Below are 24,631 nucleotides of genomic sequence, written 5' to 3'. Positions count from 1 at the left end.
TGGGGAGATTAAGCGTTGGAACTCGAACTCTCTTTTTGGTTGGAGAGAGCTGTGGCGTTTCCCTACTGCCCCGTCGCCATCTTGGTCTGGTGTGGTCTTTCATGTAAATCATGCCTCTAGTCTGGCATTTTGCTGGTTAACCGGAGATTGAGTCTTGAAGACTTTTTTGCCTCTGCTGGCTTTAACTACAATCCTTTAGGTCTCAGCTCCTGAACAGCTGGGATTACAGGAATGAGCCACCATTGCCCATCCAGTACTGTCAGATTCCTTAAGGTTTAGGCGAGACCTTTTTTTTAAAGCGGGACTTGGGATCTGAGTGTCTGCGGATTCCACTTGGTTCTGCTCGGCCCTCAGCCTTCTGGCTGTCCTCTTTTGTCTCTCACCTTCCTCAAATATAAACGAGCGCTGCTCTGGTCAGACTTCTTTGTGCTGATGTCTTGCTTGTCGGTCCTTCGAAATTCACTTTTTTTTTTTTTTCCCCTCCTAGCCACTGTAGTCTGCAGATCAAAGCTCTGGCCAAAATCCATGCCTTTGTTCAAGACACGTGAGTACTGCCCTCTTTTCAGAACTCACTTCTTTCAAAGGCAGCTCTTTCTCTGCCCCGCCCTGTGCCTTTAGTTATTTCATTTAAAACTCCACTGTGTCTCATATTCTGCTGTGGAAGATGGCAGAGAGGCATTCCTGGATGGTGCCCTCCAAGACTTGACATTGTCTGCAGCAGATAAGAGTAATGGGAAGAAGGTGTGGGCAAGTTGGGAGTGCTTGAGGCTGTGCGCAGCCCTCCCCTTCCCCCTCGCCTGCACAGGTAGAACACAGGTGTTGCGGGACACAGAGCAGAGAGTGAGCTAGAGAACACACAGAGCTAGCCAGGAACACCTGAGTGTGCCTTAACTGGGCCTTGCGAGATACTAGCATAGTGACATCTCCCAGGACGGGGTTCGCATGGGGTGGTGCAGAGCTGGGGGATGTCTCCTCCCTTCCCTTGAATGGAAGGGGAGGTGGTCTCATTCCATGAGGAAAGCCACATCAGCACCTTGAGCCACTGCGCATGCACTTACGCATTTATTTGTGCTTGCTGCCCCACTACACAGCAGTCTAGAGCACACAGGGTCCCATTGCTGGGCCTTGTAGACAACTTCATCACTTTCTGGTTTGCTTCTCCTAGGACCCTGAGTGAGCCTCGGCAAGCAGAAATCCGGAAAGAGTGCCTCCGACTGTGGGATGTAAGTTTCCCCAGCCCGGGTTGCTGCAGGCAGGGAAGCTGTAGCCAAGAACAAGACTGTCACCCCCACCCACCCCCTGTTGCTGCAGCAGCACCCCACTTGAGTGGGTTGTGTTGTTTTAGCTCTCTTGGAAACTGTTGCCTGCCCTTACTACCAGTTTAGCCTGCAGCTGGGTCAGGAGGGGTGGTAGACAAGATTTCACCTGGGTAATGAAAGCAGCTCAAAAAGCTCCTGAGGGAAGTGGCTTTGGGGTGTGCTGCCGTGGGACCTGATGGGGAGCGGTGGGTACAGACCCCATCTCCCTTTTCAGCCCCCTTTCTTGCGTGCCTGTTCTCTTTCCCCCATCTGACTCTGCCCCTCGCCTTCACCCAGCCCTGGGCAGCAGGCGGAGCACTTGGAAATCAAAGCCCTTGGTTTTTTCCTTTCAGATCCCAGACCAGGCTCGAGTTGCTCCTTCTTCCTCGGACCCCAAATCAAAGTTCTTTGAGTTAATTCAGGTAAATCTGGCTTGAGTGGTGACAAGTTGGAGGCTTTAATCTAGAAGTGGTAGGAATCACTTAAGGCCTCAGATGCCCGGCGTCCAGAAGGCTGCACAGGCATCGCCTGGGCCCTGAGAGCCTCGACTGCAACCTCTGTTGGTGAGAAACGTGGGTGTCAGTGCAGAGCTAGCAGGCTGACCAGATTCCTGTCTGAGGTGTGCTTGTGGCAGCATTCTTTTCGAGCAGAGATGTTCTGACCAGCATGCCCTGACCATTGCAGGCCTTGTAGGACTTGCCTGCGGAGATGTGGAGTGTTGGCAGAGTGAACCAGAGGTGCCCACTGTGGAGCTGGGCTTGTCCCAGAGACTCCAGCCTGTTCTTGGTGAACTACGCCTCAGAGTTCTTTGGCCTGCTGATCTTTTTTACTGCCTCCCTCCTGCTTCTTGTGGTACTGAATTTGTGGAGGTCAGGGATAGAACGCGGCTCAAGATGGCCTTAGAATGATATTGTGCACAGTTGGTGAGTGGGATAGAGAGGTCATGTCTCTCTGCTCCCAAACCAACTGGAGAATCCTTGCTTTTGCGTGGCTCTTATATTCTGGTGACATTTCCTCATGGCTCTGGTACATTGATCTGTAGTTGGGACTTGGTGTCCTCTTCTTTCCCAGCCTCTTCTAATACGTCCTGGACGAACACTCCAAACAGATGCAAATAGAGCCCACTTAGTGCTTGGTTAGGTGAAGAAGAGGGCACAGGGGAGCGTGTTTGGGAGAGCAAGTGCTTCCTGTCCCTTGCTCCTGGCCTGCCCGGCTCCTAGGAGTGTGTGTACGGCCAGGCCTTCCTGTAGTCCCGTGGTGTTTCCTCTCACCCACGCTGCAGGGCACTGAGATCGACATCTTCAGCTACAAGCCCACGTTGCTCACCTCCAAAACCCTGGAGAAGATCCGGCCCGTGTTTGACTATCGCTGCATGGTGTCTGGCAGTGAACAGAAGTTCCTCCTTGGCCTGGGGGTGAGTCTACAACTTAGGGAGTGTCAGTGCCCTCTCTCTGGTGTGTTGGGTGGCACCAAGGAGCTGGGGCTTACTCTAGAGAGGCATTTCTTTTTTTTTTGCAATTTTTAAAAATTGTTATTATATAGGTAATACACAGAGGACAGGCATTTCCTGATGCTCTATTTCTCTTTCTCTCTGAGTTCACCAAGTGGCATTCATTCATTTATTTCATTTCTTCACATGTTTTTCAACCCTGCCTCGCTAAGGGGACTTGCTGCGGTACCTCTTGAGTGCAGAACTTCCCGGGCCAGCAGCAGACTCTCCCGGCTCAGCCCATGCAGCCGGTCCTTTGCAGCACTCCACCACTGCATGCTTTTTCCTGCCTGGCAGTGACATCCCTCTCCTTCCCCCGCACCCCGCGAGCCCGGGAGTGCTCTGCGTCTTACCCAACTGGGGAAAGTCACATGTGCAGTCGTCTCTGTATCTGCACACACTCTTTTCCTCCTTTTACTTTTCTCCTCTTCCTTATCAAGCTGGATTGTTCTTGAGGACCATTAACCATGGACTAAAGGCTGTGTTCTACCAGCAGGACTAAGCCCAGTCACCTTACTTTCTGCAGAGGCAGCAAAGAGAAGTTTAACAAACTTTCTATCCTATTCTATGCCATTTCCCAGCTGGTGGCTGCCAATAAAAGCCCTTTGAGAACTGGCCCTCTCAACCCTCAGCCCCATGCTTACCCTCTGTTCCGTCTGTAGAAGTCCCAGATCTACACATGGGATGGCCGCCAGTCAGACCGCTGGGTAAAGCTGGACCTGAAGACAGAGCTACCTCGGGACACTCTGCTCTCTGTGGAAATCGTGCATGAGCTGAAAGGGGAGGTCAGCAATGCCTCTGTTCACCTGTTGGTCCTGTGGTGAGGGTGGGGACAACTGGGCACTACTGAGCCTGGCACTGTTTGCTAATGATTCCTTCTTGAGCAGTTGCCCTGGCTAAGGTAGAGTGCCAGAGGTGACTGTGATTAACTTGGTACATCCAGGGCCCTGGATATAAGCGTTTGTTAGTAGCTAGTTTAGGTGGTTTGTTGTTTGTTGTTTTTGTTGTTTTAATACCAGACCTTCTCTGAGAAAGAAGAGGCCTGCTAGGAGTCTGCTGTTTCCTGGGATATTCGAGCATGATCAGTGGGAACAGGTGGCCTGGAGTAGAAGCCAGGCCTGGCTAGGGCAGTGTGGCAGGCTGCAGCCTAGCCGGCTTTGCGATTCCTGGAGGTTCAAAGCTACAGAAGCCCACTATGGTGCTGAGGATCAGTGGGAGGGAAACAGGAAACCCCTGTGCCCCAGGGCTTTCCCATCCTCAGCGAGCCACTTTGCAGAGTAGGCAGTGTTCTGTCCTCCTAGGGGAAGGCCCAGCGGAAGATCAGCGCCATCCACATTCTCGACGTCCTTGTGCTGAATGGCAGCGATGTTCGGGAGCAGCACTTCAACCAACGGTCTGACCCGGGCCCCGGCCCCCAGTGGAGGAGGGTGGGGCCGAGGCAGGGCTCTGGTCAGCAACCCCTTGAGGCTCTGCCCCTGCCCCTGGCTGCCTCTGCTAACCAGGCCCTGAGTTTCCCTTCCCACCCGCTGGCTGGTCCAAAGTACAGAATGAGAAATGGGTAGTGGGCGTTGGTCCATCTTACCACAGCTACTCAGACAGAGGTGGTAATTGTGAGGAGAGAGAGGGTCTCTTCTGAGAACATGCCTAGTTCTTGAGTGCCCTGTTTAAGTCAGTGCCTCTGGTGTGGTGACAGTGAAAGTGATGTTTGAAGCTCTCGTGGACATGACTGAACTCAGTGGAAAGCACTTGGGGAAATCCAGCAAGACACAGGGAAATTTGGAGGCGAGGGCATGTGAAATGGTGTGGAATGGGCAGGGCGGGCCTCTGGACATGGTGCCACTGGGGGCAGTTTTGTGCAGCTTCACGACCTCCCACTACGGCTGTAGAAATGCCTCAGGGCCGGGTGCTGGGGAAGACCTCTTGCTTGCCTCTGAGGGACTCTGTTTGGATTATAGAATTCAGCTTGCTGAGAAATTTGTGAAAGCTGTGTCCAAGCCCAGTCGCCCTGACATGAATCCTATCAGGTGAGCGTATGTCTCCCTCCTCCCTCACCCCGCGGTGGAATTGCCGCTGCCCTCGGCCTGCTCCACCGAACCCTGGGTGGGCCAGGCAAGGTCTATGCTAGAAACGGTGCCTTTGATGAGTAATTAGTTTGGGGGTGTTGAGGCTTTCACCCCAGTGTCTCCTGTCCTGCCTGGTGTAGTGTGCAGAACTCCACAGGTAGATTCATTCTGGGGGCTAAAGGCCTCCTTTAAGATGCATGTGACGTGCTTCTGAGCATGCTCACACTCCTCGTGGTGCGCCCATTCACACTTGCCTATCATGAGCCCATCAACCTGGCAGTAGGTTTTTCTTTTTTTGGCAAGTAAGAACAGGAATAGGAGTTGCATTTTGTGAAGAGAAGGACGAAGGATTGTTTGAGAGTGTGGGGTGATCCGCGTGCTTGGGGAAAAGCCTGGGTTTGTGGCCATTGTAGGCAGTGCGAAGGTTAGAAGTGGGGCAAAGGAGGGGAGGAAAAGAACAGCCAGAGAGAAAACAGATGGAGAGCAGATTTCTCAAGGTCTGCGGTTATTACTAAAAAGTAATAACTGCCAAGCCCTGCCCCTTGGGGCTTCTTGTCACTAGAGACTGAGGTATCTATTTATACTTTATCAAGGTTATTATTCATTTTAATGTAAATCTACTTAAAATTAAATCCAGCATTGAGAATGCATTTCCTAGATATCCTCTGAAAGTCTGGAAGCAAGCTCTGTCTGCGTGGCATGATGCCTGGGCCTGGGCTGCCTCCGTTGCTGTCTGCTTGCTGGATCTCTGGCACCTCCCCTTCTTGGGAGGCGAATTCAGATTTGGGGGCCAGGCATGAAGCACGAGCCCGAACCCTGGTCAGGGCCTCCCTCGCTATGGCTAACACAACAATTAGGACTGTTTAGAATCATTCTGCTATAGAACGTCAGAACGCTACATAGGCAGACCTGAGTGAGAACTGGGCCTCGGATTTCTGGCTGCTGGCGGCAGTGAACACGACCTCAGGGTGGGAGTGCTGGTCAGGCCTTTACTCCGTTCTCTTGGGCTTCAGGACCCTTGTGCCTTGGGGCAGGCTGGAGAAGCTGGGTTGCCTTGGTGGGCTGCTGGTTGCAGGGAGGAGCTGAGGGTAGAGTAGGCATGCCACCTTCTGCCACCTGTTTCCTGGCTGAACGGGTCCTCACCAACTTGTGTCTCCCCCTCTCCCCACACAGGGTGAAGGAGGTCTACAGGCTGGAGGAGATGGAGAAGATTTTTGTCAGGTGATGTGAGGGGAGGTGGGATGGGGGCGGTCAGGGTTTACTCTAATTCTACTGTGGTGGGGAGGAGCGCTGGCCCGGGTACCACCATTACCCCCCCCCCCACTGCCTCCCAAGTGGCCCAGAGTCCTGGCCATGAGCTGACTCAGCATCTGTCAGGAGCAGGCAGGGCAGAAATACAGGCTCACTGATGCTCTAATAGTTACGCTTGTCCCTGCAAGGGGCAGAGCGGCGAGCGGCTTGAAACGCCATAAATTCCCGCTCATAGTGCAGAGATCCAGATTGAGCCTGGAGGGGGAAGAGGGGCATAACTATGGCTCTGGACTCTTTGCAACATGTGCTGCTCAAACCCGACTCTCATGTGGCTACAGCCTGCCATGGCGGTAGACTCCCGTGGTCTCACATAGTGGTCTCACGTACTGGATTATTTTTCACTCCCTTGTCTCCACTGCTTTGCTGGGGAGTTGGAGCCTGAGGTCTAAGCCCAGCACTGCCACTGACTCTATCCCTGTGTGGCTCAGCAGTTCCCTGAAGTCGGTGCCTCCATCTCTTCTGTCAAACCAGCCAGGACAGAATACTGTGGTTGGGGGAATATGACATTAGCCAGGGACTCACGTTAGACCCTCTCTCTCACTGTCCCTTCATTCCTGTGTGCACACTGCTTGGGGAAATCAGGTTGGAAATGAAGATCATCAAGGGCTCCAGCGGCACGCCAAGGCTCAGCTACACAGGGCGGGACGACCGTCACTTCGTGCCCACAGGCCTCTACATCGTCAGGACTGTGAACGGTGGGTGATGAGTGGCTGCCTGCTGTGCCCACCCCTTCCCAGCCAGGCTCACTGGCCAGCCCCTGCCAGAGCCGGTGCTGTGGGCTCCCTGCTGAGGTGGGCGGGACCAGGCTAGCACTTTGCTGAGGAACGTGGTACAGGCATTGTGTTCCCTGGGCCTCTTCTGTTCTCCCAGGGCTGGGAGCTGGGGTATGGAAGATGAACTTGTAGATTGAAAGATAGAGGCCTGCGTGATGCTCTCAGCAGGCGGCAGCAGGTCCAGGAAGACCAGCTTGGTCCCTGTCACCCCTGTAAGCGGCGATGCTGCCTCTTGGGGGTGAGGCCGCTGAGGGGTCTTCCTCACGGCTGTTCCCCGCCTGGGAGGGGTGTGGCCCCCTGTGCTGCTCAGCCCCTGGATCTTGGGTGCTTCATCCTCTCTGAGCAATTCTGCTCTTTCTCCTCACAGAGCCATGGACTATGGCATTTAGCAAAAGCTTCAAGAGGAAGTTCTTTTACAACAAGAAAACCCAGACATCCACCTTCAGCCTCCCGGCAGACTCCATTGCCCCGTTTCAGTGAGTAGCTTTCTCCAAGCCACCCCTCAGCAGTCTGGGTCCTCCTGCGGGAGCCAGAGCCGAGGCTGGTCCCTGGTACAGGTGTGGCTGAGCCTGGTAGTGAGCTCAGTGAAGAGAGCGATGCCTGGGCCTGCCTGCTAGGAAGGCGGGGGGGGGGGGTCCCAGGTGTGAAGGGCCCACAGAGCAGCCACTGTTCCTATGACATCTGACACCGGCCTGGCGGCGGGGACGTGCTGAGGGGCTCCACCTTGTCCTTTGGGATGGCAGGCTCTGTCAGGAGCAGCATCTGTTTGCCAGGGTGCTAGTCACAGGTTTTGATGGCAGCCCAGTGTGCCTAACATGAGCCACGACCCTTGCTGGTCACCACACTTGGGCGGCCCCAGGGGAGCGGACAGATAAACCAGGACGCCTAGTGCGCATGCGCACCAGTTGGATGCCATTAGCAGCAGCAGCAGCAGTTTGCTGGAAAAAGCAGGTTCTGGGAGGAGCTGAAGGAATTGGTGGCTTGCAGAGAAGACCCTCAACCGGAGTCACCGACAGAACCTCCCCCGCCCCACACGCGCACTTAAACCATCCTTGCCTTAAGTCCTGGAAGCCGGGGTGGGCTAGCAGTCCGTCTCTCGGTCCTAAGTTCAGCCCCTGATGTCTCCTCACACTCCCTCCCAGTGTCTGTTACTATGGCCGGCTCTTCTGGGAGTGGGGAGATGGCATCCGTGTGCACGACTCTCAGAAGCCCCAGGACCCAGACAAGCTGTCCAAGGAGGACGTCCTCTCCTTCATCCAGAGGCACAGTGCCTGAGGCCTGGGATCGCTGTGCGCTGGGCCCCTGCCGAGTGCTGGCACGGGGCCTGCGCCACTGGTACCTTCTTGACCTGGCCACAGGGAGGGTGGCCTCCTCCCCACACATTCCCTGGGAACCGTTTCCCCACCAGGACTCAGCCCGAAGTGCTCCTGAGGGGTAACACACGGCAGAGCGGAAGGCTTGGGCTCTGCCTTCCCTCTGGAATCCTGTAGACTCACTTTTTTGAGTTCCATGCACTGCCCCTGAGGGTGGCCAGGCCCCTGCTTTGCCCAACTTATGTTGGGCCAACCCTGAGTGGGCAGAGGCCCGCTGTCGTGAGCTGGCCAGGATAGCTGTTGTATAAATCAAGGTTTTGTCTCTTGCTGTTTTAATGCTCATTCGTCTCCTCTCCACTCCTCCTGGAGTCCTCCCCAGCCTGGACCTCTGAGAATTCCTGCAGGCCGGGAAGGAGGCTTGAGGGCCCACATTGGGAACCAGGTGTGTGGTCTTTGGTACTAGGTGTGGCTAGAACTCTCCTGGGCCCACCAGATGCCAGGCAGCTCTCGGAGGGCAGGAGGCAGCCTTGAAGACCTGCCTTCTATTCCCGCTGCAGCAGGGGCCCCACAAGTAAGGGGGTACCTCCAGCCCTCTGGCAATCATACGGCCTCTGCCCTGCTACCCTCATCTTGGCCAAGTTTTGAGGTGGAGGTAGCTGCTTGCTATCCTTTTCCTTGCCATTAGGAGATCCCGTCGGCCTGTTTGCCACACGCCAGTCCATCTCCTCTAGAGCGAGAGAGAAGCTGGGCAGCGCTGCGGGGGGCGGGGGGGGCACCCGTGGTGGTTTGTCATGGGAAATGCCTCAGAGACGTAGTGTCCGCTCTCCAGGGCCCCATCTGTGTCAGACTGGTTTCCATGGAGATAGGGCACTGAGGCTCCTGTGAGGTTGGAATGGATTCCACCTGGGGGTCCTCCAGCCAGTTCCCGCCCCCCCTGAGATGCTCCATTTCCACCCAGTTCTGGGTCTATCAGTGTCTTGCAGAATCTTGGATTATTAAAGATAAACATATTTTTAATGCCTGTGTGTCTGTGCTGGGGCTGTTCCGGTTGTCTCGGTGCTGTGAGGTGGGGGACTGGTGTGGGGGACAGCTCAGACGCGAAGTGAGAGGAAGCTCTGCTCGAGACGGGAGGAAGGGTGGCCAGCCGAGCAGAGCCTGGTCAGCCCGGGGCCCAGCAGGACTCCTGCCGCCGCTGCTGCCGCTGCCACTGCCGCCCCGAGACAATGACTGAACTCAGCCCCCCCCCCCCCGCGGGAGGGAGGCACCCCACCCCACCCCACCCCAGTACAGCCACATGGCTGGTGGCACGGTCACAGTCTAGAATCAGCTTGTGTGATTGAAACAACTCACAAAGCAGGTAGTGTCATGGACCAGGGATGAGGGAAGAGGGACATTTTGTTGGCCCTGGTCAGCGACCCCTGAGACTAGGCCCCCCATTCTGCCTGTGCTGGGGACTGCCCTTGTGCTGTGGGGGGAGATGTGAGGTGTTAGCTGCGCCTCCCCACCGGGCTGTGCATTTGACCGGCGGGTTCCCCCAGCGCCTGCCCACCCTTCACAGATCCTGCCGGAGTGTCCTCCTCGCTCAGCGGGCGTTGCCCCCCACCCCCCGGCTCCAGTGGGCCCAGACACAAGTGTCTGCTGCTCCTGCCTTGTCCCCCTCTGCCGGACTCCCTCCCCCCACCTTTGTGAACCCACCTGATTTACTGACTGCTGTCACCATAGGTCAGTCAGCCCAGAGGCCTCCGCCCTGCTGACCTCCTGAAGACAGATGACCTCAGCTCCTCGGACCTCCAAGACCACCTCAAGCCCCGAGCTGCCCTTCAGTGCACAGGCTACATTTTATTTTCTGCCATTACAGGCCATGGCACTGAGTGGTGGGCATGCGGTGCGTTTGCGGGCCGCAGCACGCTGCCTGGGGAGGGGCCCAGGGACTGCTCCACCTCTGTTGTGAATTCTACACCAGGAGCTTGGCATCCTGACGCAGGATGCTTCCCCTGCGGCGCCACACCACGTGTACTGAGCAGAGTGACCCGCGCTCTTTATTGCGTCTCCCTTGGGCGCTAGGAGGAGCCAGCACCGTGTCCTTCCACACACACGGCCCACGGCCAGCCTGGGCCAGGCGGGCAGGTCTTTGAGCACCGGTAAGGGAGAAGGGTGCCCTGCACCTTGGTCCACTGGTCTTGGTCCCAAGCAGAGAGCCATGGCAAAGCAGGTGCTGGCAGAGAATCCCAGACTCACATGGTCCAGTGTGCATAGAGCAGGGCCAGGAGGATGAAGATGGCCACTGAAAGCATGGTGTTCTTCCAGTTCTCGTGCCGAAGCAACTTGAGCTCCTTTTCTGGGAGGAAAGGGGAAATGGGATAGTCGGCTCACCAGTTAGCCTTCCCATCCCAAGATGCTCAGACACTGCAGAATAAGACACTCTGCTTTAGCCACTCCAGCCCGTGCCCTTGATCTCCCATAGCCGCAGAACCTGCACATTTGGGCTAAATTAAAAGTCATGGTGCTTCCAGGCACTGGTGGCTCATGCCTATAGTCCTAGTTACTCAGGAGGCTCTGATCTGAGGATCAGGGTTCAAAGCTAGCCCAGGCAGGAAAGTCTATGAGACTGTCTCCAATGAATTGCCAGAAAACTGTAAGTGGCGCTGTGGTTCAAGTGGTAGAGCACTTGCCTTGAGCAGAAAGAGTCTCAGAGACAGTGTCCAGGCCCTGAGTTCAAGCCCCACAGCTGACAAAATCATGGTGCCAAATTCTGAGCAACCACTGCTCTTCAAGTGCAGTGGGTGTTGGAATCACCAGAAAGGCCACACTTGAAGGGCAAAGCATGCTGGTGGTGGGATGTCCTGGTAGAATGTCACTCATTAGGGCTCCTTCCAGGAGAAACTGAGGGCAGCTAAGACCCATGTGGGCCTCCCCAGCACCTGCCCTCCCTAGCCTGGCGTAGCAGGAACTCAAGACCCAGAAAGGAGGCAGAGGTCCAACGCCGCTATACTTTCAGGGGTAAGGACCTCCCCCCTCCCCCCCCAGGCCTGGTCTGGGTTGATTTGCATTGGTGTTCTTGGGTGCATCCATGGCACGGCTGCTCACTGTCAGGGCTCTCCCTGCTCTGCCCCGGGTGCCCAGAAGATGGCAGCATCACTCCACCCACAAGAGCCTGGTCTATGCCCACAGGGGGCTGCTCTGTTCCCACTGCAGGGGGTTCCTGATGGCAGCTTGGGGTGTGGGGATGGGCGGGGACAGACATGGGGCCGAGGTGGACATAAGGTTCTGGACCTGGCTGCAGCCACACCCCTCCATACCATACCGAGCCACTAGGGAACCTTATGCTCCTTTGCAACAAAGAACAACCCTCCTAATCCTGGGGCTGGGTTGGAGGGGAACTTTCTTACCGAAGTTGGAGGCTTTGCTCATGAGGCTGTTCTTCTCCTTCTCCAGAGACCGCCTGTGGAAGGGCGAAGTTTTATAGCTTAAGTCCCTGGGGAGACGTGGGGGGTGGGGATGGGCTGAGGGTCAGGCCAGGGACCCATACCCTGTGCCTCAGGCCCAGCCCACACTGGGTGCCCAGGGTGGGTAGTGGGCAGGGAGGGGCCAGAGGGCGTTACCTGTCCTCTGGGCTCAGCTCTGCCCAGTCAAGCCTGGCGTTGATGGCCTCCAGCTCCTTCCGACACCGGCTCAGTTTCTCCTCCAGCCCGTCAATCTGAAACACACGGCAGGGGCTGCGCTAAAGCCTTGCTGCTTCCTCCAAACACGGGCAGAAGAGGACGCTGCTAGGGGTCTTCCTTGGCAGGTGCCCTACTCAGCCCCCCCCCCGCCTTTCCTGGGAAGAACCCGACATGCCTTGCCTAAAGTCCCCCCCCCCCCACAGCAGGGCAGTGGGTGCTGCTCAGGGCCTCACTGCTGTCCTGATCCTCTAGGCCACGCGTGGGCTTGGGGGGGGGGCAGTCCCTGGGCCATCGTCTCCCTGGCACAGTGCCCAATTGGGCTCATAACGGGGCCTCCAGAGGTACCCGCACGGGGGGGGGGACCTGCCTCCACGCAGGACTGGAGGGACACACGTGCTGTGGGAGGCTGCAGGCACTCCATCCGTGAGGTGCAGACCTGGCGGGGACACGAGGCCGAGGTGTTTGTATTTCCCTCGGACAGGCTTCATCTTGGAAGCCAGGGTAACAGACATGTCATAAAAATGAGTGAAAACCATTTCCAGACAACTTGTACCTCTAACTTGTTTCTTGTGTAAAAAACATTACTCTTGGCTAGGAAGGTGGCTCAGTGGTAGAGCGCTTGCCTTGTATGCCTGAGGCCCTGGGTTCGATTCCTCAGCACCACATAAGCAAAAAGAAAAAAAACTGGAAGTGTCACTGTGGCTCAAGTGGTAGAGCGCTAGCCTTGAGCTGAAGAGCTGAGGGACAGCGCCCAGGCCCAGAGTTCAGGCCCCACAACCAGACCCAAAACAACAAAAAAAAATTACTCTTCATCAAGGTGGATGGAATTTGTGAAGCAAAATAGCTACTGAGAGGTGAGATGCCAAAAATATGTTTTGTTTTGTTTTTTAATGCTGATATTGGGGCTTGAATTCCAGGCCTCAGTTTCGGCTTGCTTGCTCTCCATTAGCATCTGCCACTTAAGCCATATCTCCAGTCTGGCTTTTTGCTGGTTAATAGGAAATGGGAGTCTCACAGAATTTTCTGCCTGAGTTGGGCTTCAAACTGTGATCTTCCAGGTCTTATCCTCCTGGGAAGGCTGGCCAGAGCCTGGGAATCCCAGGTCAGGTCTGTATTTGGGGAGGGGGGGGGTGCTGGGCATCTGGGGAGGTATTTTCCAAGTGTCTCAGCCTCTGGTACAGATGACACACCGGCCACCCTTCCCTGCGGCCTGGCCACTGCCAACTCCAGCTCAGTTGGCCGGGCCCGGTGGGAGGAAGCCCCTGCAAGTTTTGAGTTAACTGCCTGGTTAATTGTGCTGTTTCTCTGCAAATGGTCACCTGAAGGGAGGGCTGTCCTGGGCAGGGGTCCGTGGGGAGGCCGAAGACCTTCCTGGAACACTGTGGAGCTGGCTGGGGGACAGCGCAAGCCTGATGCCAGGGGTCCAGGCCACCCTGTCGTCTGCCCATACAGCCCAGTCCTCCAGAGTTCCTGTCTTCTACGGCATAGAAACCACAGTCTGGGCTGGAGTCTGGCTTCGGTGGGAGAGTGTTTGCCCTGCAAGTGTAGGGTTGGGAGTTCAACCCCCAGTGCTGACACCCAAAACCAGAAAGCACAAAAGCACAGGGGAAGAAAGGGGAGGGGGATGGAACCAAATTCTAGGCTGGAACCCAAGGGAAGCTAAATTCATGTCTGCCTCCTCCCCGAACCTGGTGGGAGCCCCCCCCCCCCGCCCCAAGCTGTCCTTTTGAGAGGCTGAGGAAAGTCGATGCGCACCCCTGCCTGCTGTGTGTATCCAAGCCCGTCTTTTCCAACTGCAGCCCCAGTCCACTCATGTCTGTGACCCGCCAGGCCTCTAAGGATGCCTGAGACTGCGGCTCCCATCTTGGAGTGCGGTGCCACCCTTCTCTTGGTGTAGGGCCTGACAAACCCAATCTTCACTGCTGGAGTGGGTGGAGGCTGGGCGTGAGTGGCTCGGGCCGGGCCGAGGACACGGTTGAGTCTCGGGGAATGACTGGCAGCCGAGCCCTCCTGTCATGCCACAGCTGCCCACTGGCAGCTAGGAGGAGGAACAGCTGTGCTTGCACATAATTTAGGCAGAGCCCAGTCCCAGCGCAGCTCGGTGCCCAGCCTTGTCCCCTGGGCCAGGCCCAGGTCTGCAAGTCATTCTAAAAGGGGGAAGGGCACGGGTTGAGGATTTCCGTCCGTAAACCCCTGGAAGGCCCAAACAAGTGGTAATTGCCTCGGAGCGAGTCCGGAACGCACGCTAAGCAAAACTTTACAATTCAGCCTGGCAAACCCCAAGTGGCCAAGCCAGTCTGCCATCGAGCTCTGGACAGGGCCTGAGGAACTGGCGCTCGGGGGCCTTTATCTGCACAAGCCCAATTTATTCGCAGTCCCACTGACTATCCCCACTTTCATTTGCCTCTTGTTAATGAGGCTTCAGTGGGCAAACACAAATCAAGGTTTTAAGGCCAAGTTCTAACCTCCCTGTATGAGCGTGCACGCCCCGCTGACTTCCGGCTCCTTTCTACAGCGGCACGTCCCTCCAGCGAGGGAGGCCTGGGCCGCGAGGCGCCCTGCAGGCCACAGCCCAGGCGTAGGAGACCCCGCAGGGTGCCCAGCCCGGCCCGGCTGAGGAAGCCCTTGAGAATTAGAGCAGCTCCCAGCAGCCGTAAAGATGGGGGACCCCCGGGGACCTGGTGCCTCTCATCATTGTGACTGGGGTCCACAGTGGTGGCTAGAAAAGGCGGGTGGGGAGACAGAAACAGGCCATAGAGATTTCTCAGTCAGCGCTCCACTCTGTGCCCGGGGATTCCGCACTCTGCAGTCTGCTGCTCGCTGTGGTCGCTGGGTCATTCCTTCTGCCGCGCTACGGGCGGCAGCGGACAAGACAGGAGCAGAGGATAAGAAGGCAAACGCTAAGAAGATCCTAGAAGTTGAAGGGGAAGAGCTGGGCAAGCAGTTGGGAGCCCAAGTGTGTAGAAGCCTAAAAACGTGGTTAGGTGTCGTGGCTGTCTGCTTGGGCCCTGGCCGGTGCTGGCATTCGCTGTGGATGGCAGGCGAGTCGCTCACTCCCGTCCTCGTGTACTGCAGTGGCGTTGCACAGGCCAGCGCGGGGCCGCGCGGTGTGGTCCACAGGCTTTACATGGGGAATGGTGTTCACTGGATCTTTGGGGAATTGGTAAAAACCAACTCAATGGGTAGCAAGAGTGAGCAGTGGGGGAGGGAGGTGTGCTGGTTGGGGTGGGCGGTGGGGGGAGCCCCTCTGGCAGGGATCCGGCCTGCGGGTCTCCCGCGCCTCGGGGGTCAGCCCCCTCGCTGGCTGGGGATGAGGTGCTCCGGGGAGCTGCGCTCCGGCCCGGGCGGGGCCGTGCTGGCGAGGCTGTGGCGCAGGCATGGCGGCTGAGTGGAGCCCGAGCGTGACAGGACAGGGTGGTGTGGAGGCAGAGGGCAGCCGAGCGGGCACGGGGGGTGTGGACAGTAGGGGAGACCAGCAGCCGGCCTGGCAGGGGAGTCATGTGCAGAGAGAAGCCCAGAGACCCTGAGCGAGTCCAGAGGGGCAGGGAGGAGAGGGGGGAGAGGGACGGAAGGGAAGGGAGGACTCTGAAGGCCAGCACCTCTGGGCACCTGGCTGCAGGCTGGCCAGCAGCTCAGCTGACCCGTGGTGTCAGGAGGGTGAGCGGGCAGGGCATGCGGGTAGCAGCTCCTTCTCTACCCAGACCAACAGTGGCTAAAAACTGCCCTGAGGATGGCTGGAGAGGAGGGGCTGGCAGGGAGGGGAAGGGGAGCAGGGAGAAGGTGCACCCCTCAGAAAGGTGCTCAAGGCCTGGGGGAGCCCTGGCCATGAGGCCCCAGGACACGTGCAGATTAGCAGAGAAGGCTCAGGAGTAAGGCAGGCTGTTGTCCGGGTACTGCTTCTCGCCATCTGAGCAGGACTTGAACTCAAAGCCAGGGCGTGACTGCTAATGTGGAGCCTGTCGGAGAGGAGAGTCCCAGACCAGGGCATCTCCACAGCCCTGGAGTGCCCCGGGGGGGGGGGCTGGAATCAAGGCTGCAGCCAATCAGAGCCTCGGCTCCCATCGGCAGGTGCCAGGGAAGAAAGGCGTTCTTCCTGCCAGTCTCGGGGCAGGGCTCCTCCGGCAGTCAAGCAGAGGCTATTTGCCCGGGGCCACAGCTGGCAGTTCCGTAGCCCCAGGCCAGATAAACTGAATCCCCTCAGCCGGGGAATATCACCTCACTCTCGGAGCTTTAGGCAAGGCTCCCTGGGGTCCCATAGGCCATAAAACCACTGTGTTAAGAGAAATGGTAAAATTCATCTGAAATCCCCACGAGGGGATTTCCAGTGTTCTCAGTGTGGAGCCTCCAGGAACGAGGCCCGGAATGAGACTCCTTGGAGTCTGGGAACCTGGTGCCTCTCTCGTGGAGAAAGCGGAGCACAGCGGCTGAGGGCTGGCCCCGCGGGCCGCACCCAGCCTGGCTGCCGGGCTCCGGCGGCTTCCCTCCACGCGGGAGTCCACAGAGCATCTACGCTCGGCCCACGGCCTCAGAGCCTCTGCCAGGGCCAGGCCTTCTGGAGAGGCAAGGCAGGCACCTCTGGGCTCCATCCAGGAAGGGCCCGGCTCCCAGGGGCTATAGCCACACAAGGCGTGAGGAGGGCGCTGGAAGCGGGCTGGCCTCCAGTCAAGTCAAGGCCTGAGCTCACCTGCAGCTGCCTGGCCAGGTCCTGGCTGTCACTGACAGCATCTAATGAAGAGCCAGGCGGTGAGTCCCTGAGCCCAGCTTGTCATGGGGTCTCCGGAGTCAGGATGACACAATGTGAGTCAAAGCAGGCTCTGGAAACCAAGAGTCCACTCACAATGAAAGCACACGGTAACAACGCCAGCGCCCCAGCAGCACGTTCACAGGCGCTCACGGGAGGCATGGCAAGCGTAGCATCTCACACTCCCGTGTGAAGTGACTTTCCCAGAGCCACACAGGCCGTCCAGGTCTGCGCCCTTCACCATCACCCCCATCAGAGAGAGAAACGTCAGCCCTGAGCAACTCCGACCCCTGACCCCACCTGCACCCTCTACCCTGCACACGCCCTGCAACGGGCAGCCACAGGTCTGCAATCTAGCCACATACCCTGTAGGAAGGGGGCTGTGGCCACCACACACACACACACACACACACACACACACACACACACACACTGCAGTGGCAGTGCCCGGGTCTGAGTCTGGGTCTCTGCTTCTGAGCCTACCCTCTTTCCACCACATTAAGCCCTTTTGCCACCATCCCTCAGGCAAAAATCCCTGACCAAGAAGGTTCTGGAAACAGTCATTCCTACAGCACAGATAAAGCCCTGTGAACTGTGCTGGTCTGACTTCAGCAGCCCCTCTACTCGGAACGACCTTGTGCCGGGCTGTTGGTCTGTCCACACAGCAGATGTGCTGTCAGAGGCCGGCCTGGCATTCGCGGGCTTTGAAACACGGGGGCCAGGAGCTGGGTGTCTGTGCTCGCGTTGAGCCTACACCCCACTTCACAGGCACCCCAGGAAGCCTCCTCCAAACCACCAAACTGTCAAAGCTGCTCCAAAGGCACACAAAACACATCCAGTTGGGAGAGGGAGAGCGTGGGCTTGCGGCTGATAAGCCCCCCGCCCCCCAAGAGTATCAAAGCCTTCCTCTTCTGGCTAATCCACAGTGCAGTGGCCTCCGTTTCATCTCCAGCCGCAGCAGCCTGGGGACCGCTGGGAACCGGGTTTCTGGAAATCTGCTGTTTTTTCACACATCGGGAGGCCCCAGGACATTTATTATAATGGGTAAATCGGCCAGAGCACAGGCCCAGATGGTTCCTGGCAGGAGTGCTGGAGCTTTCCATCTGGGGCCTCCAGGCCACACATGGGGAGGAGGGGGGTGAGGGGGGGCTTCAATTTTCCAGGTGACCAGCCTCAGACCCCAGAGGGCCGATCTAAACCCAAAGGGCCGACTCCTCTGACATGTCTTGAGGTCCTCTAAGGGGGCGAGTCATCAGGCTCTGTGCAGGTGGGAAGTTCCCAAATCAACAGGCCCCGGAAGGTTCTCCCCAGCGCAGGGCATGGGAACACCCGGCCCTCCAGAATCAGTGACCCCTGTTCAAGGAATCGCAGAGTGAGCCAGAGGGCTGGTCCCTTTTCTAGACACTTGCCCGCCCAGGTGAGGCACGGCTCAAGCTCAGAGCCACAGTCGCCCACAGGAGGCGCAGGTACCCTGGAAATCCCCCGACGGCCAGTCAGTCCTTGCCTGAAGCCTTCAGCTACCCCTGGGCCAAAAATGTTGCTGGGGGTTTGTTTTCTCTTCTTGCTCCCAATATATGTTTCTTGATAAATTAGCAAAAAGCTTCTGCATCACTGAAAGGCTCCGAGCACTTTTCAAGAACTGGCATCCACTCCGAGCCTTATGAATTCATTAATTAAGATGCTGGCAAACTGCCACTCCACACACGCCGCCATCCAGCCGCGTTAGGTAATGAGGTTTTAGTCTCCTGACCCCCGTCAAGTGGAACAGCGCCAGACGCAGGCTGCCGGGAGAAATCACCTGCCCGCCGGCGACCTGTGGCTCTCGCCTGCCGCAGGTGAGGCTCATTTAATGGTCAGTGGGCCCTGAAGAGCCCGCATGCTGCCAGCCTCTCCCCAGCACCTCGCCTCGGCTCTAAACACCGGCGCCATGACCTCTGCCCATCCGACGGCCAGCCAGCACCGCCAGCGTGGCAGGTTCAAGGGCCGCCCCTTGCCTCTCAGGCCAGTGGAGCAAACCAGTTAATGGCTGCCACTAGCTGCTTCTAGCCTTTGTCTGAGGAAGGTGCTAAGTCCATAGCGTTGTGCAGAGAACGGCTCCACCAGACTCGCTGCCCCCTGAGCATAACAGGCCTAGCATGCCCGTGCTCATGCTGGCTGGTCACCAGCCCCCTTCAGCCTACTACCTCTCCTCAGTTCTCAACCATCCTTCCCTCCTAGTAAGAACTCCAGAAAAATGTAAACCACTCCCATTGACGTGTGTGTGTGTGTGTGTGTGTGTGTGTGTGTGTGTAAGTGCCAGTACTAGGGCTTGAACTCATTTTGTGCAAGGCTGTCACTCTACCACTTGAGCCACAGCCCCGCTTCTAGCTTTTTTTTTTTCTTTTTCTTTCTGGAGGTTTATTGGAGATAAAGTCTCCCAGACTTTGCCACCTGCACTGACTTTGAACAGGGATCCTCAGATCTCAGCCTCCTGAGTAGCTAGGATGACTCATGTGTGGCATTGGTGGCCAGCTTTCCATTAACTTTTTTTTTTTTGGCCAGTTCTGGGTCTTGAACTCAGGGCCTGGGCACTATCCCTGAGCTGCTTTTGCTCCAGGCTAGCTCTCTACTAATTGAGCCACAGCACCATTTCCAGCCTTTTCTGTTTATATGGGACTGAGGAATCCAACCCAGGGCTTCAATGCTAGGCAAGCAAAGCCACCTTCCTGGTAACTTTTGCTCCAGATACAAGCAGTTGGCCAGCACGGCGCTGACTCCCAGCCCCTCCTCCTTTGCTCATCTCCACTGCAGACGCTGGAAAAGCGCGGCACAGGCTTCCCCAGCCTCCCGGCCATGAAAGCCAGACAGGCATGACCCACTTCTGGCCAATGAGAGGTTCCAGAAATCAGCTGGGAGACTCCTGGGAGGGCTTAGGCTCTACTAATAACAGAAGGACAAATAGTAGTACCATTTCTTTCTCCTTCTTGCCTTCAAAAAAAAAAAAAACACAAAAAACCAGTTGAATATGCCACTGGAAGTGTGGCAGCTATCTCGTGGCTATGAGGACTGAAAGATGAACCTTAGTATTGTGGCTAGATAAGAGCTGAGCTTCTGAAGCCATGTGAACAGCCACTCACCCACACATGTCTAGCAGGGTAACCAGTATGCTCCTATTTGCTGAGGTCCCCAAGGCCATTGTTCTGTAACTTGTAGACAAATGCTTCCCAAACAGAAGCATACTAGCGACCACAGCCAACTTATGCCACAGCTAACATACCTGGTGATTTCAGACCAGCTAGTCAAGGGGAAAGCTAAGGACACCAGGTCAGCATAGCTACAAAAGACATGTGCCATGACCAAATCACAGCTCAGTACTCTCACAGATTAAAAAGTGAGTTCTATATCAGCCCCCCACTTCCTGTCCCTGTAGACTGAAGTACATTTCTCTTTAATGAAGTACACTCAAGTCAGGGCCAAGCCGGGCCACTGGTGGCTCCCAGCCACTCAGGAGGCTGAGATCTGAGGATTATAACCTGAGAGGAAAATCTGTGGGACACTTATCTCCAATTAACCAGCAAAAAGCTGAAAGCAGGGCTACGGCTCAAGTGGCAGAGTGTCAGCTTTGAGTAGAAAAAACCAAGTGAGAACACAAGGTCCGAAGTTCAAGTCCCAGTGCCGACACCTCTCTCTCTCTCTCTCTCTCTCTCTCTCTCACACACACACACACACACACACACACACACACACACACACGGCCAGTGATTTCCCTTTGGGAAATGAGAAATCATTCCAAATATACTCAGAACTTACAAGTTGCTTCCAATTCTAACATCTCACCAGGTGGCAAATGAGTGGGAGAAAGAGGCCTCAAAAGGAGCTAGGAGTGCGGGAGGGTGGAAGGTGTCTCGGATGTCCGAGAGGTAGCTGCAGCTGGCCTGCTCAGCCCCGGGGTGAGTGCCGCCTGCCTGGTAATTGCTTCATTACAACAAGTGCAGTCTGTTTGCAGGTGCTGAGATCACTCACTTGTGGGGTTTTATTGCACTCGTCAGATTAACAAACATTTTTGATTAAATCACCACTTCATTGGCTCCGAGCACACGACTTTTAATAAGAGGACAATATCTACTGCTACTGAGCATCAGAGCACATTCAATACTCAACCCCGCTGGGGGCGACTGAGAAGCGAAGAGGAGACACAGCCAGATGCCAGCCTTTTCCTAAGGCACAGAGTCGCAGATTTCAAAACTGTGAGTAACCAAGCAAAAAAGTCGCCTTAGAGACTAGATGGCAAACACCTATGTATTTCTATGTATTTTAAAATATCTATGCAAGTATCAACAAAAATACATCTAGGAATATCAAGAAGATTAAGAAACAGAGAAAAAACAGGGCACTGGTGGCTCATGTCTAGCTACTCAGAAGGCTGAGATCTGAGGGTCCTAGTTTGAAGCCCTATCTTCAATGAACCATTAAAAAGCCAGAACTGGAGGTGTGGCTCAAATGGTAGAGCTCTAGCTGTGAGCAAAAAAAAGCCAAGCCCAAAGCTTGAGGCTCTGAGTTCAAGTCTGGTAATGGCACAAAAGGAAAAAAGAAAGGGAGATGCAAATACTATGGAACTCAAAACACTTAAAAAGTCTAAACGGAAGGCATGCACAACCCTTATCTGGGCACAGTTTGTAACTCCTAGCTCAGTTCAGTTCAGGTCCTTCATATTGCAGATAGTGAATTTAAGACCCAAATAAATGTGCTGAAACAGTCATGGTATGAAGATGTGAAAGAACCACAAAGGCCAAGAAAAAGACTGCTGTTTATCAATCACCCACCGAGCCAGGCTCACGCGGGACACTTTCCACCTATCTACCATCTCATTTAATGGCGACAGCCACAATGTAAAAGAGGTACAATTTGCAATGGAGACAGCAAACTGTCTATTCAATGTACCAGCGGGGCACGGGCGGGGCCTGCTGGCTGATGAGTGGATTTCCCAGCCTCCTTTGCAGGTATGTGTGGGCCACTGAATCTTAGTTCTTGCCAAAGAAGATGAGCAGTTTGGGTCCAGGATCCTTAAGACAGTGGGTAGTGCCTCCACCCTTCCCCTGCAATGGGCTGTGTACTGGTTTCACTGATAAGGTGGTAACAGGACCTGGGAGATGGCAGAGCCACAAGATGGTAAATCTGACAAAGCACCAGTCCCGTTACTCTAGACCAGAGGTTGGCAAATTAAGGCCTAGGAGCCAAACATGTCTTTTGTAAGTGAAGTTTTTGTTTTTGTTTTGAGAAAGGGGGTCTCCCTAGGTAGCCCAGGCTGATCTGGAACTCAAGATCCCCCTGCCTCCCCCTCCTGAGTGTACCAGCATGCTCAGCTATCAGTAGCGTTCCTGGAGCACCGTCAGTCCCTCCCGTATCACCCACGCTTGCCTTCGCGTTAATACAGCAGCTCTGAATGTAGGTGGCTCTCACTTGTGGTAGTTACGTTCTTTTAAATTTATTTTGTTGTTGTTTTTGGTTTGTTTTTTTTAAAACTGTACTTTTGGGTTGGGAATGTGGCTTAGTGGTAGAGTGTTGGCCTAGCATGCATGAAGCCCTGGGTTTGATTCTTCTGCACCACATAAACAGAATAAACCAGAAGTGGTGATATGGGTCAAGTGGTAGAGTGCCAGCCTTGAGCAAAAGATGCCCAGGGACAGTATCCAGGCCCTGAGAACAAGTCCTAGGACCAGCAAAAATTAAAAACTGTAATTTTTATCTTTTCTTTTTTGGTACTGGGGATAGAACCTGGGATGTTGCGAGTCCTTTGCCACAGAGTTACATTCTAGCCCATGTTCTTTTAAATTTGACACTGGCACTGACGTAGCAAATACTGAACCAGGCGGGGTTCTCACGGGTTCTCACGAGGCTCTCGCCACATTTTCATCAATGAATCCATACAAAACTTTTTTTTTTAATTTGTGTCTCTGTATAAAGCGATCTTATTTCTTGTTGCTTCATTACTACCGAAATCACAGCCAATGGCACCTAACAGTACTGAGCGTATCATGCCTGAAAATAAGTTTATTCAACAGCCTATCTGTCTTCATGTGGCACATCACAGCCTTTGAACACTACACAGCACTTCAGCAGTATGCTTAGGGGCCACTTAACGCAGCAAAATCACCAATAAAAAGCACAAAAAATGCAAAAATCATGGCACTAAATAGACCATAAAAAAGACATTTGTTTATAGAATGATGGCTTACATGGAGGCTCAGCAGCACTGGTTCAAGCTTAGCTGGAAATGTGGAACTCAGGTGACTCCATTTTTTTTTTTCTACTCTTGATTTGCCTGTGGATGATCACCAACGTGATGCAAGTATTGATTTGGGGAGAAACAAATTTTAGCCAGGAGGGAAATTTTGGAATCTATGAATACTATAGTTATAATTGAGACCACTACTCTGCCCACAAAGCCTAAAATATAGACAAGATTTTCTTGTTCTTGAAGATACTAAGTTTGGGGAATTCTCTCTTCCAGCAGCTCTGTTCTAATATAGGCTACAAAATCTATGTCCTTCCCACTATACAGCTTTTCACCACCTTCCTGTGTGTGTGTGTGTGTGAGTGTATGTGTGTGTGTCCTGGGGCTTGAACTGTTCCTTAAAGCTAATTGTTCTACTACTTGTGCCACAGCTTCACTTTTGGCTTTTTGGTGGTCAATGGAGATGAGAGTCTCACAGACTTTGTCCTGCCAAGTCTGGCTTTGAACTGTGATCCTCAGATCTCAGCCTCCTGAGGATTACAGGCGTGAGCCACCGGTGCTGGGCGGCTCTCCCTTCTCCCCCCCATGCACTCCGGGTAGTTCTTCCCCTTCTTCAGCCTGGGAATCACTTTTTAGGTGGTAGACTGATGACGATCATTTCCCTGCATCTCTCTGACAACCTCTGGGAGGATGCTCTGGGGACCGGAGAGATGGGAAGAAAGTCCCCTGTCCAGGGAGACCACCGGGGCAGGACTCCACGCCAAGGCCCCCGTCCCGCAGGGCCTCCAGCTTCGCCAGCCCCGCGCCCCATCGCGCCCGGCTGGTAGTGAGGATCAATCCGGAGGACCCAGCGGCCACTCCGTGCGCATCCGTGGGCTTTCCCTTCCATGGACGGCAACTTATTTTGAAACCCTTTGGTAACACCGCTAATTCTAGAATTTTCTTTACAAAGTCCGCAGGTTCTCCAAGTAATTCCCAAGCTACGAGCTTTGGACGCTCGGGGGCTCCCCGTCCCCGGGCCGGCGCTCGGAGCCCCCGCTGCGGCGGCGTCCACCGGCCCCCTCGGGCGCCCCCATCTCCACGCCCCCCTCCGGCCCCCCCCCCCGTCCCACGTCCGCCCCCTCCCGCCTGGGCCCGGCCTTCTTTGGGGCTCCCCTGGGGTTTCCCATCGGCCGCCTCCGCCCCCGGGAGCGTGCGAACCTCTGGCACTCCCGTCGTGCCCTCTGACCTCCGGGTCACGACCCCCCACCCTGGCGCCCCGTAGGCCCTCTCCCCACCCCCTGACCCTCACTCCAACCCGCGTCGCCCTCGCTTCCTTCCTGTGGCCCCTCTTCCAACATGGCAGCCGGGCCGATCTGCTACCCGGCGGCCGGAGAAGGCACCCAACGACGCGGCCTCACCCCCCACTGGTCCCCTCACCTCTTGAGCGACGCCCAGATTCTCCCGCTTCTTTTTAGTCATGTTGCTAGCCGGGATCCCCCTCCCAGTCATTACGGGACACGCCCACCGGGCCCTACTGCGCACGCGCAAATCCTCGTACTTCCTTTTCATTGGTCGTCGAGGCAGGGAAGGGGTGGGGCTAATCGGTCGCCATCTCGGTGAGGGGCGCGGCCTCCTTGCGGCGGCCATGTTGGTGAGGGGCAGCGTCCGCTTGGGGGTGAGGCGTGGGGAAGGCCTGTGGAGGACCAGAGGGTGGCCTGTGTAAGGTCCGCTCCTGGATGGCCAGCAGACTCCACCCTCCTCGCAGCAAAGTCTCCACCCAGTACC

The 24,631-nt window shown here is 55.7% G+C and overlaps 2 protein-coding genes across 3 annotated transcripts in view; one reads left to right on the top strand and one right to left on the bottom strand.

Moving 5' to 3' along the window:
* Cmtr1 (cap methyltransferase 1) overlaps positions 1-9,264 on the top strand; it is a 59,467-nt gene extending 50,203 nt beyond the window's left edge. Inside the window, exons 14-24 of the mRNA XM_013029637.1 lie at positions 488-544; positions 1,166-1,223; positions 1,652-1,720; positions 2,581-2,712; positions 3,450-3,572; positions 4,089-4,180; positions 4,743-4,811; positions 6,024-6,071; positions 6,744-6,856; positions 7,302-7,410; positions 8,077-9,264. Of these exons, the coding sequence (XP_012885091.1) occupies positions 488-544; positions 1,166-1,223; positions 1,652-1,720; positions 2,581-2,712; positions 3,450-3,572; positions 4,089-4,180; positions 4,743-4,811; positions 6,024-6,071; positions 6,744-6,856; positions 7,302-7,410; positions 8,077-8,209 (1,003 nt within the window). The 3' untranslated portion in view covers positions 8,210-9,264. The remainder of the gene's footprint in view (positions 1-487; positions 545-1,165; positions 1,224-1,651; positions 1,721-2,580; positions 2,713-3,449; positions 3,573-4,088; positions 4,181-4,742; positions 4,812-6,023; positions 6,072-6,743; positions 6,857-7,301; positions 7,411-8,076) is intronic.
* A 1,122-nt stretch (positions 9,265-10,386) lies between these two features.
* On the bottom strand, positions 10,387-24,364 carry Ccdc167 (coiled-coil domain containing 167). Of its 2 annotated transcripts, none has more exons than XM_013029604.1 (4): positions 24,284-24,364; positions 11,850-11,944; positions 11,637-11,722; positions 10,387-10,585 (listed from the first exon to the last, which is right to left on the bottom strand). In XM_013029604.1, exons 1-4 carry the CDS (start codon positions 24,353-24,355, stop codon positions 10,482-10,484), a joined length of 357 nt encoding a protein of 118 aa, XP_012885058.1. In that variant the 5' UTR covers positions 24,356-24,364; the 3' UTR covers positions 10,387-10,481. The 2 variants fall into 2 exon arrangements, with proteins under 2 accessions (XP_012885058.1, XP_012885059.1); XM_013029605.1 differs by having other exon boundaries at positions 11,637-11,689.
* Between the last annotated feature and the right edge of the window lie 267 nt (positions 24,365-24,631).

This window comes from Dipodomys ordii, unplaced genomic scaffold, assembly GCF_000151885.1.
Source record: "Dipodomys ordii isolate 6190 unplaced genomic scaffold, Dord_2.0 Scaffold120, whole genome shotgun sequence".
In the NCBI taxonomy this organism is placed as follows: Eukaryota; Metazoa; Chordata; class Mammalia; order Rodentia; family Heteromyidae; genus Dipodomys; species Dipodomys ordii.
Note: the sequence above shows the minus strand (reverse complement) of the source record. Positions and strands in the feature narration are given on the sequence as shown.

Bases quoted from the DNA above. Each gene is read 5' to 3' on its own strand.
- Ccdc167 (XM_013029604.1), bottom strand. From the start codon at position 24,355: ATGACTGGGAGGGGGATCCCGGCTAGCAACATGACTAAAAAGAAGCGG. The intron at 11,723-11,849 runs GTAACGCCCTCT...ACGTCTCCCCAG, and splicing joins GAGCTGAGCCCAGAGGACAG to GGACTTAAGCTATAAAACTT. The intron at 10,586-11,636 runs GTAAGAAAGTTC...CTTTCCTCCCAG, and splicing joins GAGCAAAGCCTCCAACTTCG to AAAAGGAGCTCAAGTTGCTT.